The sequence below is a fragment of the Mauremys reevesii genome, linkage group 26, assembly GCF_016161935.1.
Source record: "Mauremys reevesii isolate NIE-2019 linkage group 26, ASM1616193v1, whole genome shotgun sequence".
NCBI classification, from domain to species: domain Eukaryota; kingdom Metazoa; phylum Chordata; order Testudines; family Geoemydidae; genus Mauremys; species Mauremys reevesii.
The window spans coordinates 14,116,969-14,130,123 of NC_052648.1; the positions used below are offsets into that span (position 1 = coordinate 14,116,969).

The window sequence follows — 13,155 nt, forward strand, 5'->3', positions numbered from 1 at the left end:
TAATGCCAGATAAGCATTTGTTTACTTGGAAACAGTCACTGAGTCAGTAGTGACCCTTGTTTTTAAAGCAGTAATAAATTACCATATGTTGTGCTAATAGGTATTGTGCTCCTGGAGGGGTGAGATCTTCAGATGAAATATAAACCAAGATGTTAACCACTTGTGACTCTTAACTGCTGCTGGATATTTACAAAAGTTAGAGCATGGGCCTGTAGCCATATTCTATCTTGAGACTAAACTGAACAGTTCCATTACAAGGAATTTCTTGTTAATGCTAGTTTTAATTTTGTAAACATTCCCTTATGCCTCCAAGGTGTACTGTTTTGAGATGGCATTTTACATGTGGCTGCTTTTCCTAGAATATTCCTAGCAATATTACCAAAGAGTAAATAGGTGGAATAACATTCTGATCTAGTGTGGTAACTTATTTGAAATGCACTTTTTAATGTCACCTTTATCTTAGATACTATAATTTGTTTCAGGAATGGAGGGTCCTTTTGGTGGCATGGACAACCTGGGTCGCTTTCCATCTGGAATGAATATGGGCAGAATGAGTGGTGAGGCACTGATTCCTACATTATAGACCCCCAGCCTCAGTAAATGTCTTGTCATGGAACTCTTCAAATTTGGATGGTCTAATTGAATTAGTAATGATTGGCAGTCCTGTTGGAGCATTGTATGCTTTAAGGCTACATTTCCTTTATATTGTGTAACGAGAACCTGAAAGCTTTATTTTTTTGCTTGTTTTTACCACAAGCCATAACAGCAGTGTCAAGTTTAATTTTTGCTGTAGGTCTCCCTGGAAAAAACTGGAGTTTTCTCAATCTTTTCTTGTTGGAATGGGAGTGATGCATCTTCAACAAAGATCTCATTTTTCCACTTCTTAAACATTTCAGTTAAAGATGCCAATAAACAGTTCCAACCACTTTGACCAAAAATTCCTTTCCCCTCTCAATTGCTCAGGTTTCACTTGTGATAGCCTGCTTTACTCAGTTCCCTAGTCTTCTGGGATGGATAAGACCTTACCTTCACATGTAAATAAAATTAGGAAAACCCTTCAGTTTTGACAACTGATTCAGCCTTTCTTTATTCATCATGAAGAAGCAAAAATGATCACAATCAATCTTTCCCTTGCAGAGTTGCACTTAAAAATAAACACTTGTTTGCTCTTATGGGGTATGAAATAGCCTAAAATTTCCAGAGCTTTTCCTGACCACTTTCTAACACTGAAATATGAAATCCTAACTTTGAAGAAATCTTGACTAGCTCTTGGGAGGACCTGGATAGAGTGATATTACAGTTGTACCTGAAAAGGTTTGGCTCCCTCCTCATCATAAGTAGGTTGAGAGAGGAGTGTTGATGATCTGTTAAGGAACAGAGCAGGAGCTTGGGTTAGTCCTATGTAATCCATAGATACAGGTCCTCCAAACGTCTTGCCAAGATCCACTAGGAAAAGGAAGTGCAAGGATCTGAAGTGTGTGTGCGTGTAAAAGGAAACAAAAAAACTCCACGTGTGTGTGGGGGGTCTATATCTCTAAGAGGCAGTACATGGCAAAACACTTGTTTCACAGTTCACCTGCTAAAATATTACAAGAGACATGTTCTCTTCAAAATGTCTAAGTTGTCTTGGAAATATACTAAATTAATACTTTCTGCAGAGATGGATCGTGCGATGGGTGGAGGATTTGACAGAGACTTTGGAAGAAATGAAATGGGAATGTCTCGTAGTTTTGGAGACACCCTGGACAGGGGAATAGGTAAGCAAACGAAGGCTGTATTTGTGCTATGTGCTATTCATCTGAATTGTGCTCACAATAGTGACAAGTAATGTTTGGAATAATCTCTTCTGCTGTGGTATGAGAATCTAGTTGCAACTTTGACTAAAATTTAGTGTACTCCCTAAAATGTATTTGAAACCATGCCTTTTGAGAAACTAAGGGTACGTCTACAGTACGAAATTAATTCGAAATTATTTTATTCGAATTTCCTGAATCAAGTTCATACATTCGATGTTGTGTCCCCACTAAAGTGCGTTAATTCAGCGGAGTGCGTCCACAGTACCGAGGCTAGCATCAAATGGCGAGCGTTCCACTGTGGTAGCTATCCCACAGTTCCCTCAGTCTCGGCGCCCATTGGAATTGTGGGTTAAGCTCCCAGTGCATGATGGGGCAGAAACGTTCTCACGGGTTTTTCTGGGTGTGTGCCTTCACTCGCTCCTCCCTCCGTGAAAGCTATGGCAGATGCCATGCTGCCAGCAGACGGTGCATCACGGTGCACCACCTGTCTCCTGGTATGTTGAATCCACTTCGAATGTCCTCTCCTCTTTCTATCTACTCTTTCATCTAACCGTTTCCCGCCGTTTCTCGGCCATCATGAACAAAGCTGCACAGACAATCTGGAGAAAGCGGCGGAAGCTGTCCTGGGCTCCCGTGGAAGCTACAGAAGACAACCATTTACCACCTTTTATCGGCCATCTTGAACCGAACAGCTCATTTTGCGCCCTTTTTCAAGGATTATCTGTGCAGGCGCCATTGCGCAGCAAACATGGAGCCCGCTCAAATCTCTGCTGCAGTTTTGACCATTGTAAATACCTCATGCATTATCAAGCAGTATGTTCAGTATCTGCAAAACCGGGCGAGGAAGCGACGACAGTGCGATTACTATACTGATGAGGACATGGACACAGACGTTCCCTAGGTGCATGGCATGTGGCGATTGGGAGATCATGGTGGCGTTGGGCCAGGTTCGTGCCGTGGAACGCCAATTCTGGGCCTGGGAAACAAGCACAGACTGGTGGGGGACCGCATAGTATTGCAGGTCTGGGATGATTCCCAGTGGCTGCAAAACCTTCGTATGGGTAGGGCCACTTTCATGGAACTTTGTGACTTGCTGTCCCCTGCCCTGAAGCGCAAAGACACCAAAATGAGAGCAGCCATTACCATTGAGAAGCGAGTGGCCATAGCACTGTGGAAGCTTGCAACGCCCGACAGCTACCGGTCAGTTGGGAATCAGTTTAGAGTGGGCAAATCTACTGTAGGGGCTGCTGTGCTACAAGTAGCCAACGCAATCTTTGAGCTGCTGCTATCAAGGGTAGTGACTTTGGGAAATGTGCAGACCACTGTGGATGGCATTAATGCGCTGGAGTTCCGTAACTGCGGTGGGGCGATAGACGGAACGCATATCCCCATCTTGGCCCCGGCACACCGTGGTGGCCAGTACATAAACTGCAAGGGGTACTTTTTCCATGATGCTGCAAGCACTGGTGGATCACAAGGGACGTTTGACATCAACGTGGGATGGCCGGGAAAAGTGCATGACACTCGCATCTTCAGGAACTCTGGTCTGTTTGAACAGCTGCAGACTTACTTCCCAGACCAGAAAATTACTGTTGGGGATGTTGAAATGCCTATAGTTATCCTCGGGGACCCAGCCTACCCTTAATGCCATGGCTCATGAAGCCATACACAGGCACCTTGGACAGTAGTAAGGAGCAGTTCAACTATAGACTGAGCAAGTGCAGAATGGGTGGAGTGTGCTTTTTGGATGTTTGAGAGGGCGCTGGCACAGTTTACTGACTTGGTTAGATCTCAGCACAACCAGTATTCCAACTGTAATTGCCGCTTGTTGTGTGCTCCACAATCTCTCTGAGTGTAAGGGGGAGACTTTTATGGCGGGGTGAGAGGTTGAGGCAACTCGCCTGGCTGCCAGTTTCACACAGCCAGACAACAGGACGATTAGAAGAGCACAGCAGGGCGCGCTGCGCATCAGAGAAGCTTTGAAAGCCAGTTTCATGACTTGCCAGAGTACGGTGTGACAGTTGTTTGTTTCTCTTGAAGTTACTCGCACCCTATATATATGAAAGGAAATAAAGTCAAAATTGTTTTAAAAACTCATTTGATGCACAGCGCATTGAGAGAAATTAGAAGATAGACTGGGGGTGGGGGGTTGGGTTGGGGGGTGGAGGAGGAGGAGGGAAAAACAAGTCGAGAAACCAAATCAAAAGTTTGCATATGCCAGCTTTCTGGTGCTTGGGCAGTCCTCTGGGGTTGAGTGTGTGGGTCCCTGTAGCTTCCCCCTCGTGTTCTTGGGCGTCTGGGTGAGGAGGCTATGGAACTTGGGGAGGAGGGAGGGTGGTTATACAGGGGCTGCAGCGGAAGTCTGTGGTCTTGCTGCCTTTCCTGCATTAGATCCACCATACAGCAGAGCATGTCAGTTTGCTCCCCCATGAGCTTGACCATAGCGTCCTGCCTGCTCTAATCGCGTGCCTCCCTCCTCTCTTCGTGTTGCCATAATGCTTTACGGGACTCCACAATTGTTTGCCTCTATGCATTCAGCTGGGCCCTATCAGTGCGGGAGGACTGCATGAGCTCAGCAAACATGTCCTCCCAAGTTCATTTTTTTTCCGCTTTCTAATCTGGACCAGCCTCTGGGATGGAGTAGATAGGGGCTGCGTTGAAACATTTGCACCTGTGGGAGGAGAAAAAGGGAGGGTAGTATTTTAAAAAATGAACTGCAGAGAACAAAGGGGGCACTTTGGTATGAGTAAGCCATCACACACAGCCGGGCAACAGAATTCATCTTGCAGGAAGCCCCTAGGGGCACGCAGGATTCTGCTGCTTCTACGTTCATTTCAATGCTTTCAAACTGCTGGGCCCCCTTTCCCACAGCAAGCATTGCCTGGTGGATTTGCCATATAAAAGGAGGGCCTGCGGGCTCTCTGGGATGACCACTGCACACAACCACCCTCCGCCCGGCTCCGATCAGGCTCAGAGCAGGGATGAGCCATTTACTCTAAACGCGAACAACCCAGCACGGCTGGGTTTCCCCCTCACCGCGTGGCTCCGATCAGCCTCTCATTCATCAGAAGTACCTTTTCCAGGGTCATGGAACAGGAGCCCGCCTTGGGAGTGAGGGGAGGCTACTGGATCCAGCGTTAAGATTAGTTCCTGGCTGTGGGGGGAAATGGATTCCCCACTTGCCGCCTGTGCACTCTCCTCTTCGTCTTACAATGTCTCTTCCTCCGTGCAATTCCCCCCTTGCAGGTGTCCACGGACAGTGGTGGGGTAGTGGTGGCATCACCCCCCATAATTGCATGCAGCTCATGGTAAAAGCGGAATGTATGGGGCTGTGACCCAGAGCGCCTGTTTGCCTCCCTGGCTTTTTGGTACACTTGCCTGAGCTCCTTGATTTTTGTACGACACTGCTCTGTGTCCCTGGAGTAGCCTCTTTCCATCATGGCCCTGGAGACTTTAGCATAGGTATTTGTGTTCTTTTTTTTTTGTTTTGTTTTTTTTTTAAATGTAGTTCTGCCATAACAGACTCCTCTCCCCAGCATGTGATGAGATCCAGTACCTCCCGTTCGGACCATGCTGGGGCTCATCTTCGAATCCAGGACGCTGTGGTCGCCTGTGATGGTGGACTGTGCTGATGGTCACCTGTGCTGATGGTGACCAAACAGGAAATGAAATTCAAAAGTTCCCAGGGCTTTTCCTGCCCACCTGGCTAGTGTATTGGAGTTGAGAGTGTTGACCAGAGCGGTCGCAAGGGAGCATCCTGGGATAGCTCCCAGAGGCCAATAATGTTTAATTACGTCCACAATACCTTTAACCCGGGATTGTGATCTCGATTTAAGCGCTACTCCACTTGCCGAGGCGGAGAACAGAAATCGAATTAAAGAGCCCTTTAAATAGAAAAAAAAGTTTGGTCATGTGGACTGGATTTTTTTTTTCTTCTGAAATAACTCGGCTAATTCCGAAATAACAGGCTAGTGTAGACCAGGCCTAAGTGTTCTCATGAGCTGTATGGGAGGTATCCGAACTGAGTGGTTCTTCAAGTGATTACATGTGTGCATTGTGCACACAGTCAATCATAGGGAATTTTTCCCTCAGTGGTACCTGTTGGCTTGACTCAAATGCTCTCTGCTGCTGCACACCATTATGTGCTGGTATAAAGGAGACACTATGCTTCCTCCTTACCACCTAAGACCGCTCTCATTACCTGTTCACCGTGCTACTTTTGGCCTGTCAGCAGCTTGTTGAGTTTTCAGAAATGGTATGACAGTGGTAGCTGCTTTTCTGAGGAGGCTCCGAGTACAAGTCTACCCTGCCCTGGATGACTGGCTAGTCAGAGACCAGTCCAGGGTTCAGGTACTGTCAAGTCTATCTCTCATTTAGTCAATTTGTAAAACGCTGGATCTACTGATCAACTTAGAAAAAGCTACTTTGCCCAGATAAGAGGATAGAGTTCATAGGAGCAGTGCTGGACTCTACTCAGGCCAGAGCTTTCCTTCCCGATATAAGGTTCCAAACGGTTCGATCTCTTGTTGCTGATCTCAGTGCTTACCAACAACAGCTCAAAACTGTATGAGGTGCTGGGGCATATGACACATACATAGTCCAGCATGCCAGCCTACATCTCAGGACTCTTCAGAGCTGTCTGACCTCTGTTCATCAAATCTTCAACATCGGAACTCTGTTAAATGTGCCCTCTTGAGTATTGACTTCTCTAGACTGGTGAACAAACCTAGTCAGTGTTTGTGCAGGCGTTGCCTTTGTCCGCCCTCAATCTTTGCTGATGGACGTGTCTGCCCTGGGGTGAGTGAGCGGCTCATCTGTTCCCCTCCATACTCAAGTTTTATGTCCCTCAAGGGGACCTCGCCCTACATATCAGCATCAGGGACCTACAGGCTGTCTGCCTAGCCTGTCAGTGGAAAAGTCTGTTCTCTGACAACACAGTGGCAATGTTTTACTTCAGCAGGCAGGGAAGAGCTTGTCCTTCCCCACTGTGTCGAGGCAGGTCAGAAATGGAATATTGGCGCGCCAGTTCAATCATTCTTGAAGCCTCTTATCTTCTAGGGCACAGAATGAGTGGGCAGACTGCCGAAGTGGATCATTTTACGAGTCCCCCACGAGTGGTCTCTCCGACCAGATGTAGCCAGTTGCATTTTCCAGAGAAGAGGAATCCTCACATAAGTCTACTTGCAACCAAAACCCAACAGGAAATGTCATCAATTTTCTATCTACCAGGTGGCAGTCCCATTTCCATCAGACACTTTCCTGATACCCTGGATAAACCTTACTATGCTTTCCCAATTCCACTCTTACAGTGTTGCTAAAGATCAAACTGGATCATGCTGTCTATCTTAATAGCCCCAGAGTGGCCCTGGCAGCACTGGTTCCCCACTCCTCTGGATCTGTCACTGGAGGCTCTGATTTTGTTTCCATTGGACCTAGACTTAATCTCACAAGATCAGTCAGCTGTTGCACCCAAACCTATGGGCAGGAACTTAAATTAACAGCCTGGATGCTCTATGGCTAAATCCTAGACGAGTCTGTGAACTTGCTCCAAGCAAATGACTTGTTGAATAGTAGAAAGTCCTCCATGTTGAATTGGAAGTGTTTTTCTATCTTTTGCCAATGCAGTCCTCAGTTCAGCATCTCGTGGATAACTTACTGCACCTAAAACATCAGGGTTTGGCAATTAGTTCTCACTTAGTAGCAGTATCAGCTTTCCATCCTCACATGGACAAACGTTCTATATTTTCTAATAATATAACAATGAGATTTTTGAGTGTCCAGCCTACTCCATTTAGAGCTCATTGTTATGGCTCTAGTAAAATCTACATTTTTTTTAAATACACATTCCCCTTAATTTTGAGATATACAGAGCTGGTACGTGGAAATCATTTCACACTTTCATAACATCATGCATTGGATGTGGCATCCAATCCCAGCGTAGTAGAACGGTACTCTAATCCTTGTGCAAGTAGAACTCCACATCGCTCCATCCAATTTACTTTGGTTGCCAAACTGTCCCAAGAGCGGGAATATGCAGAGGACACTTGAAGAAATTGAGAGGTTACTTGTAACTGGAGTTCTTTGAGAGGGACTCTGCATATTCACACCCCCACACCCTTTCCCTGTCCCTGTGGAGTCCAAATTAAAATACCCTAGTTTTTCTGCTGTCAGAGAACTCTGGTTACAAGTAACCAACCTTCATTTTAAATTAGTTCATGTGGTTAGCAGGTAGATTTTAAACATCAGTGAAAGGATGTGAACCACTCTGCTCCACTTATGTACTGCCTTTACCTTAGCTTATGTTAGTTGAAATTTTATAGTTAAGTCAGTTTTTAGAATGTTTAGTTTAGTTTTAGACTGGATTGTAAATTTAAGGGCAGCTTTATTGTTCAGTATGCACGATCCCAGTGTGAAGAAACACTAGTTCAAGCGGTGCAGCTGGCATCTCATGCACATATCGGATGTCTAAAATGATTCAGGGAGAACCATTCCCCGGCACGTTGTGCTATCTGTACCACATTTGCACCTCAGGCCCAGAAAGAAAGACCAAATAAACTTCAGGCCCTTTTATTACTGTTCAGATTTTGTGGTGTACTGTTTGCAAAAATGTCAGACTACATCAGCATCTCGTTCTTCAACATAATCATTCTTCAGAAATATTGGGAAGTTGTAAATGAGCCTGAGCCCAAACATGCCTTTTTCCCCCTTTGAGCCACAGTCAGGTTCAAATTTGTCTTAAGATACAAATGAGCATGCAACATTTAAATACTATGAGCTTATCCCTTCATAATAAAACACACCTGCTAGCTGAGACTGCTCCCTAGGCATGAGCTGAAAACGTTCGCTGTCAGCAGTACAAATACCATATGTTCTTTGTTAAGCTACAGTTGCTCAGTAGATGGCAGTATGCTCTCACAAATGCATAGAGTGCCTAATCCTACTCAGACAGTTGCCAAAAGTCAAACAATTGTTAAGTTAATCACAGCTTGCTTTCTAGCACATCTTTTCAAGGAGATGAGGGAAAGTTTTGGAGTGGCATAGCTGATTTTTGGGACTAGATGTGCTCAAAGAAACTTTAGACGTGGATAGTAACTGAAATTACTCATGTGGTTTACAGAAAACTTGTCACTAGTGTTGCCTTAACAATAAACCTGACACAATTCTGTAGCAGATTTAGGAGTGTTCAGACATGGAGGAATACACGGGAATGATATGATCGGCACACTAAAATCAAAGAAATAGTTAAAATATTTTTTTTTGCTTCTCTCCACATTAAAAAGCTAAATATACTGCATGCTTTTGCCTTGGCAGTGAATACGTGCACTGGAATCTGTTGGTTTTGGCACCCAGGAGAAAACTAAAACTATTGGCTTGCATCTCTCTACCACTTCTGGCTGACAGGAGCAGAGTCTGTTCCGATCCTTTTGGGAGAAGGGTCTTGAACTCATTCTACTCCCAGCAACTAGCTACTTCACTGCCCAACCCCAATATCTGCTAGTGCTTGAGCAGGCTTATGTTTTGACAGCTGAAGTTACACTTAAATTGTTGATGTGAGCTCTGAACACAAATCCAACTGTTCTCTTGAATTTGCAAACGGCTTCAAACACTGCATCTCTTTAACACTTGGTTCACATTTGAAAGCTCTGTGTGTAAGGGCTAGAAACTTGACTTCTCATTTAAAAAAAAAAAACAACCCTAGGTTCTCAAGCACAGTTCTGCTTCAGAATCTGCAGCTACGGAATGCACAGGACACTAACAAATTGTACAGTTTCAAACATCAAGACTATCCAGGTGCATCAAATTTAATATCCTCTTCACATGATCACAAATAATGAAGTCTCAATGTATTGTGTTCTAGGTGGAAGTGCCAGCATTCCTGGAATTGAGAGGATGGCACCCGGCATTGATCGTCTGGGTGCGGGAATAGAAAGAATACCTTCTGGGATGGGACATGGGATGGAGAGAGTAGGGTCTGAAATAGATAGAATGGGTCTTGTTTTGGATCGCATGGGTTCTAATGTAGATCGAATGGCCCCAGGAATTGATCGAATGGCCCCTCTGGGCATAGACCACATAGCTTCTAGCATTGACAGAATGGGCCCAACCATTGAGCGAATGGGTTCTGGAATAGAAAGAATGGGTTCTGGAATAGGTTTTGGTATTGATAGAATGGGTACTGCTATTGATCGTGTTGGTACAACTATGGACAGAATGGGCTCAGGAGTAGATCGCATGGGTTCTGGCATGGATAGGATGGGTCTAAGTATGGATCGTATGGTACCTGCTGGAATGGGAACTGGAATGGGTCAAGTTATAGATAGAATGCCAACTGGACTAGATCGCATGGGGGCCACTAGTATGGACAGAATGGGATTGGATCGCATGGGGGCCACTAGTATGGACAGAATGGGATTGGATCGCATGGGGGCCACTAATATGGAGAGAATGGGGCCTACCATGGGGCAGGGAATGGGGGCAGGTATAGATCGGATGGGACTTGCAATGGGAAGCAGTTTTGAAAGAACAATGGACATGGATCGTGGAAACTTCGCAGGCAGTTTTGCAGGCACTCTTGGAGGAACCGGAGGACCTGCAGCTGGGGTGGCCAGAAAAGCCTGCCAGATATTTGTGAGAAATGTAAGTAACACTTTCATAATCTAGATAACTGCACAAAACTCTTGTGTTGGAGCTTAGAGGATGAAGAAATGCTAGTACTAAGTTGCACGTTTTGATGGCTTCAGTTAGACTATCTTAAGTATTTGTGTAGTCTCCATCAAATGTATTAATGCTGCACAGGGAACAGTTTTTATAAGGTCTGAGTAGAAAAATCTTTCATTTAATTGCTACTAACTGGACACACAACCCTCCACACTTGTAAGTGCGGACAGTACAATGCTGTGTGTTCCCTGTGTTTTATACTTCGGTGCTAGCAACTCTTAATAATTATATTGATAAACCATGCAACAGATTCTCAGTGAGTGACTGCTTTCTTTCTCCAGCTTCCTTTTGATTTCACATGGAAAATGCTGAAGGACAAATTTAATGAGTGTGGTAAGTTACTTTATACTACTGAAGAACCTCCAAACAACCTTACTGTAGGACAAAATCGTTATGTAACATATCAGATTCTCTTTCTGAATCATAACTTAAACTGCTGCCTGTACTACTTAACCAAAACTTCATACAAACCTAGGAAAATATTAGATATAAGTAAAAACTTGTATCTTGAATAAATGCTTGTTACACGGTCCTCAACTGTGTCAGGTTTTTATCCTTCCCAATAATTGTGCCTTCTAGTGGCAATACTCCAAAAGTAACACGCAATAATTGTACATCTTTCTTGCAATAGTTGGAGACAGCCTGGGTACATCAGGCTTACTAGTAATCCCATCCCTACCAGTAACTGTGAATTGTTTCTTACAGGAGTTTAATAGATCAGACAATTCTAAGTACTCCTCTAATGCAAAACTTTAGTGTAAATATGCCCTACTAAAATAGAGACTGTCTTCTGTAACATTGAGCCATGAGCCCAGAATTCCACTTGCTGGTTATAGGTTAATACCAACATTCCATGACTATTCTTCACTTTAAAACTCTAGTCCTGTGTCTTACCAGATTCATCCAATAAAAGATTAAATTGAAATCTAACCGAATTCCTTTAATCTTTAAATCATCTCCAGTAATGTAACACTAAAGTGAAAGGAGGAAATGGCTTCATTTACAAGAGCTCATTATGTACATCATGGGGTCTCAACATGGGAGAGGGTGGCAGGTCTCAAGTAGGTCCAGAAGGACTTGTCTTTTGGACTAGATGGGAGGCAGATTCAGAAATTCTTCCTCTTATTATGTAGAGGAAAAGTATGGAAAAGATTGAGAACTGCTGGCACAGATGATATGCCTTCCATGTAGAAATATTTCAGAACACAAATTAAGTTTAGAACCATTCAGTTAATTGTCACGTATTTTCCCTGCTGTGCTTTAAGGATTTCTGGATGTGGGTAGATCGATCCAACAGATTAATCTTAAAATGATGTGGCTCATGTATTTTGCTGGAATGGCTTTGTAGGGATATCTTGGGCGGGGGATGCCAGATATGAAGCTGTTTGACGAGTTTGAGTTTTACTTACCTATAGTTAGTCCCATATGCTGACTCCTTGTTCGTTCGTTCCATCAGTGAATAACAATAATACTGCACTGTGGCCTTTACTACAAAAACCTTCCTGTGAACTCCTTAAAAAGGGGGCAAGTCTTGGCTGGCTCTCTCAAAACTGAGTGTCAAGCTGCATCTTCTTAACACTGGGAAATGCTTGAAGGGAGTGGATCAGTGGAAAGAAACAGATTCCAATCAAATATGTTAAGTGAGGCAAATGTTTAATTTTGAGAACAGTACTTTGACTGTACTTTTATATAATCACACCTGAAATGTTTCTGCTGCATTTGACTCCAAAATATGTTATAAATGTACATCTTTTTATCACTGTATCTGGAATGCTTTATTGGAGACTTTTCAGAGTCTTAATCACAAGATCATTTCATGTAGGAACCTGGTTTAGGTATTGAGCTTCATGCACACTAAATACAAACCCTTTTTTGCAGGTCACGTGCTGTACGCAGACATCAAGATGGAGAATGGGAAGTCCAAAGGTTGTGGTGTCGTTAGATTTGAGTCCCCAGAAGTGGCTGAGAGAGCTTGCCGGATGATGAATGGGATACAGCTTCGTGGCAGGGAAATTGATGTGCGAATTGATAGAAATGCTTAAATTAGTTGCCTTTTTAAACACTGATACCAGATCTTTTGAATTTGTATTTTTCTTGTTAACCATTTTAATTTGACTGGATGTGAAGACATTACAAAAATTCAGTTGCTTTCTGGAGTAATTTTAATTACTTTTTTTAACAAATGGATTTCCATTTTACTGTTTTGCATTGAATCTGCAAAGTGCACAATCTTTTTTGTAGTTGTGGCATCTTGTTGACATTACAGATGTATACGGTATGACTTTGATAATAAATGCCAGTTACTGAAAGCTTTCAATCATTGATGCATCAATTACTGGCAGTAAATATTATACTTAACAAGTCCTGGTATAAATAGAGCAAGTAGTTCAGAAACCTAGAATGCATGTGCTGTGAAATATAGATGATGTCTGGAAGCACCTAGGAATGTCTTAAACTAGCTTTTAAAACTTTCAAAGATGTGTGAGCACAACATGAGAACATTAAAATAATCCTGGTTGTTGCACACTAGCCTCAATAGCTGAATGTCTTTGGAGAACAGGTGGCCCCACCTCAGTGGATTTCACTTAGTCTCATGCTGGAAGCAGGAACCCATGTGGAAACTGTCATAGTTTCAAGAGAC

General features: G+C 43.7%; 1 protein-coding gene across 2 annotated transcripts in view; it reads left to right on the top strand.

The window, feature by feature from the left end:
* Positions 1-12,834, top strand: part of HNRNPM (heterogeneous nuclear ribonucleoprotein M) — a 49,846-nt gene extending 37,012 nt beyond the window's left edge. For both annotated transcript variants that reach the window (XM_039515166.1, XM_039515167.1), the window contains 5 exons: positions 483-557; positions 1,659-1,757; positions 9,655-10,433; positions 10,796-10,847; positions 12,393-12,834. In XM_039515166.1, coding sequence (XP_039371100.1) covers positions 483-557; positions 1,659-1,757; positions 9,655-10,433; positions 10,796-10,847; positions 12,393-12,556 — 1,169 coding nt within the window. In that variant the 3' untranslated portion in view covers positions 12,557-12,834. The remainder of the gene's footprint in view (positions 1-482; positions 558-1,658; positions 1,758-9,654; positions 10,434-10,795; positions 10,848-12,392) is intronic.
* Positions 12,835-13,155: the final 321 nt, after the last annotated feature.